Below are 5000 nucleotides of genomic sequence, written 5' to 3' on the forward strand. Positions count from 1 at the left end.
AGAGATGTCTAGATGTTCTATTTCATTCTGTGGTATACTCCATAGAGATGTCTAGATGTTCTATTTCATTCTGTGGTATACTCCATAGAGATCTGATTCTAACCTACTAGACCTGCAGCCCAGTTATTCTATCAGGTATTCTATCTTAATCTGATTCTAGACCTGCAGCACAGTTAATAACAGCCTTATTTCTTATCCACTTGATTGGTTCTTCTGAGATCTGACCTTTTTTTGTTTGTTTATCAAATAATGCATATGAAAAAGTAAAACCCCAGTTGATTGGTTTGCTACCTATCTCTAATCGATTTGATTGGTTGTGAAAAGTAAAAGAATGTAACTCCAGTTTGTCTGCTGTTTGTTTAGGCAGAAACGGACACACATATAGGGCCATGTCACTAGAGTCATACTGACTGGTTCGTCTGAGCTTTGACGTCGAGATATAACCATAGTTTGTGTTTGTAGATTACTGAAGCAATTGCCAAAACTTGAGATTTGACTGTCACACTAGCTAGGTTTCCAATTGGCGACAGATTTTCATGCGAATATAGAATAATTCTGCATAAAAATAATATGCTATTTTCCCCATCAGAGATGTTACCATGAAATGTAGTTGTTGCGGAAAAAGGTTGTGCGTGATGACGTAGTGCACGATAAAAATTACTTTTGTGGTTAAATTCCCCATGTACCGAGTACATGAATTATTTATCTAACATATACTTTACTCGCATAAAAAGGTTGGATGGAAACCTGGTTAGTGACTTCATAAAGATATAACTTAAAAAGTAACCACAGTTGGTCTGCTATGGCGATCGACTGACAAAACGTGTAGGCCTGAGAGACGCAACTATAATAACATGGAGTCAGGAAATGAATCTGTCAATGTAAAATGGAAGTCATATCCCAACGTGATGATTGAAACCTAGAGCACTGACATGGAATGGCTTGAATATCCTCCGGCCGACATCCTGATGAAGGTAGCCGGCGTAATGGACGGGGGATTTATGTAGGAAGCTGTTGAAAGCAATTATCAGAGGAAGTAGCCAATATGTCGTTAAAAGCGGTGGTAGTTTAATTGAGGCGATATAAAACACTGTCTGACCACGTGTGTGTGTGTGTGTGTGTGTGTGTGTGTGTGTGTGTGTGTGTGTGTGTGTGTGTGTGTGTGTGTGTGTGTGTGTGTGTGTGTGTGTGTGTGTGTGTGTGTGTGTGTGTGTGTGTGTGTGTGTGTGTGTGTGTGTGTGTTGGTTAGTGTAGATAGAATTGATGTGGAATATGTCTTTCCCGACCATGTCTTTATGCTGGTAGAGTAAATTAATCCAGACACTAGCTATCCATGTACAGAGAACACTAATTATTCAGATTCTAATTCATGTATTACCTCACAACCAAAGGCTGGTGCGTTAGCCTTCCTTACAGCACGGTAAGACTGTGATGTCGTGTGTGTACTTTGCAGGTGCGGGATTTTGCAGATAGGTGACCGTATCCTGTCTATAAACGGGATCCCTACAGAGGACAGCACCTTGGAAGAGACCAATCAGCTACTGAGAGACTCCAGCATCACCAGCAAGGTCTCGCTGGAGATAGAGTTTGACGTGGCAGGTACTGGACTCTACTGTACTCTACTGGGCTCTACTGTACTCTACAGGACTCTACTGTGCTCTGCTGGACTCTACTGTAGTCTACTGTAGTCTGCTGTACTCTACTGGACTCTACTGTACTTTACAGGACTCTACTGGACTATATTGGGCTCTACTGTAGTCTACTGTACTCTACAGGACTCTACTGTAGTCTACTGTACTCTACAGGACGCTACTGGACTCTATTGTGCTCTACTGTAATCTACTGTACTCTACAGGACTCTATTGTACTCTACTCTACGGGACACTACTATACTCTACTGTGCTCTACTATACTGGACTCAACTCTACTGGATTCTACTATACTGGACTCTACTGGACTATATTGTGCTCTACTCTACTCTACAGGACTCTACAGGACTATACTGGACTACATTGTGCTCTACTGTAATCTACTGGACTCTACTGGACTATAGTGTACTCTACTGTAATCTACTGGACTCTACTTTACTCTACTGGACTCTACTCTACTGGACTCTACTGTAATATACTGTACTCTACTGTAATCTACTGTACTCTACTATAATCTACTGTACTCTACTATAATCTACTGTACTCTACTGGACTCTACTGGACTCTACTGGACTCTACTATACTCTGCTGTACTCTACTGTAATCTACTGGACTCTACTGTAATCTACTGGACTCTATTGTGCTCTACTATAATCTACTTGACTCTACTGTGCTCTACTGTAATCTACTGGACTCTACTGTACTCTACTGTAGTCTACTGGACTATATTGTGCTCTACTGTACTCTACAGGACTCTACAGGACTATACTGGACTACATTGTGCTCTACTGTAATCTACTGGACTCTACTGGACTATATTGTACTCTACTGTAATCTACTGGACTCTACTGTACTCTACTGGACTCTACTCTACTGGACTCTACTGTAATCTACTGTACTCTACTGTAATCTACTGTACTCTACTATAATCTACTGTACTCTACTATAATCTACTGTACTCTACTGGACTCTACTGGACTCTACTGGACTCTACTATACTCTGCTGTACTCTACTGTAATCTACTGGACTCTACTGTAATCTACTGGACTCTATTGTGCTCTACTATAATCTACTTGACTCTACTGTGCTCTACTATAATCTACTGGACTCTATTGTGCTCTACTATAATCTACTGTAATCTACTGGACTCTACTGTGCTCTACTATAATCTACTTTAATCTACTGTACTCTACTATAATCTACTATTTTCTACTGTACTCTACTATAATCTACTATAATCTACTGTACTCTACTATAATCTACTGTACTCATAATCTACTATAATCTACTATAATCTACTGTAATCTACTGGACTCTACTGTGCTCTACTATAATCTACTATAATCTACTGTACTCTACTATAATCTACTATAATCTACTGTACTCTACTATAATCTACTATAATCTACTATAATCTACTGGACTCTACTGTAATCTACTATAATCTACTGTACTCTACTTGACTCTACTATAATCTACTGGACTCTATTGTGCTCTATTATAATCTACTATAATCTACTATAATCTACTGTAATCTACTGGACTCTACTGTACTGGACCGTACTGGACTAGACTGGATGTTTAGTGAACGTGGCTTATTGAACCTTGTTAGCTTTATAAGTAACCTTGAATGAGACTTGAAGACTTACATTATCATCAAGAGCAAAGCCTTTAGCTCAGAGGGTTAATTTGACTGATCTGGTATTGAAACACAGTCACATATGAACACTCTCCCTGTCCGTAGTGAAGCCCGCTGGTGGGGCCATTCCATCAAGGGGGTTTCATCATCACATCTCAGACAAGCAATGATGTCTTCACAGCATCTTCCATGCTGGGTTTATCTGTGATGTGCTTATGGTTCACTCTGAACCAAAACACCCTACTCCCCAAGACAGACCATAATGACTTTGACATTGGGCCGTTGCTACGGGGACAGGCTTTATGTTCTTTATTCTGGTTATCAGAACCAATGTACTTTTGATTTCTGGTCCAAAATGTCCCCCCATTAGAAACCATTACAATCAAGAGCAGGCTGCAGAACAGGATGAGGACCGTTCCTTCAGCACTAATGGTTTGTTTAGGGTCACTACAGGCTGATAGCTAGAAGAGACTTGCAGCAGGCCTAGTCATCAGCAGAACTGTTCTGAGCCTCTGAAATGGCTAGTCATTTAATTCAACATTTCTGGATGCAGGGAGAGATGCAGGGAGGGAGTTTATGTCCTTCTGCTCCCAGGGAGAGACGAGTGTTCATGAATTATGTAGAGGGGATTGTAACAGAATCAGCCTTAATGTCTAATAGCTACATGATCTCTTTCTGCAGCTCCAGAGTTACTTTGTCTGTGTTACTGGCCTGGACTCTGTTAGTGAGTCTGTGTTACTGTCCTGGACTCTGTTAGTGAGTCTGTGTTACTGTCCTGGACTCTGTTAGTGAGTCTGTGTTACTGTCCTGGACTCTGTTAGTGAGTCTGTGTTACTGTCCTGGACTCTGTTAGTGAGTCTGTGTTACTGTCCTGGACTCTGTTAGTGAGTCTGTGTTACTGTCCTGGACTCTGTTAGTGAGTCTGTGTTACTGAGGGCTGGTAGCTGGTGGAGAACAGGACTGTTAGTGAGTCTGTGTTACTGAGGGCTGGTAGCTGGTGGAGAACAGGACTGTTAGTGAGTCTGTGTTACTGAGGGCTGGTAGCTGGTGGAGAACAGGACTGTTAGTGAGTCTGTGTTACTGAGGGCTGGTAGCTGGTGGAGAACAGGACTGTTAGTGAGTCTGTGTTACTGAGGGCTGGTAGCTGGTGGGGAACAGGACTGTTAGTGAGTCTGTGTTACTGAGGGCTGGTAGCTGGTGGGGAACGGACTGTTAGTGAGTCTGTGTTACTGAGGGCTGGTAGCTGGTGGGGAACAGGACTGTTAGTGAGTCTGTGTTACTGAGGGCTGGTAGCTGGTGGGGAACAGGACTGTTAGTGAGTCTGTGTTACTGAGGGCTGGTAGCTGGTGGAGAACAGGACTGTTAGTGAGTCTGTGTTACTGAGGGCTGGTAGCTGGTGGAGAACAGGACTGTTAGTGAGTCTGTGTTACTGAGGGCTGGTAGCTGGTGGAGAACAGGACTGTTAGTGAGTCTGTGTTACTGAGGGCTGGTAGCTGGTGGAGAACAGGACTGTTAGTGAGTCTGTGTTACTGAGGGCTGGTAGCTGGTGGAGAACAGGACTGTTAGTGAGTCTGTGTTACTGAGGGCTGGTAGCTGGTGGGGAACAGGACTGTTAGTGAGTCTGTGTTACTGAGGGCTGGTAGCTGGTGGAGAACAGGACTGTTAGTGAGTCTGTGTTACTGAGGGCTGGTAGCTGGTGGGGAACAGGACT

The 5000-nt window shown here is 42.7% G+C and overlaps 1 protein-coding gene across 1 annotated transcript in view; it reads left to right on the forward strand.

Annotated features, from left to right (window-relative positions):
- LOC106597163 (glutamate receptor-interacting protein 1) overlaps nt 1-5000 on the forward strand; it is a 428473-nt gene that overhangs the window by 349642 nt on the left and 73831 nt on the right. Inside the window, exon 14 of the mRNA XM_045698664.1 lies at nt 1454-1599. Within this exon, the coding sequence (XP_045554620.1) occupies nt 1454-1599 (146 nt within the window). The remainder of the gene's footprint in view (nt 1-1453; nt 1600-5000) is intronic.

The sequence above is a fragment of the Salmo salar genome, chromosome ssa17 (assembly GCF_905237065.1).
Source record: "Salmo salar chromosome ssa17, Ssal_v3.1, whole genome shotgun sequence".
Classification (NCBI taxonomy): Eukaryota; Metazoa; Chordata; class Actinopteri; order Salmoniformes; family Salmonidae; genus Salmo; species Salmo salar.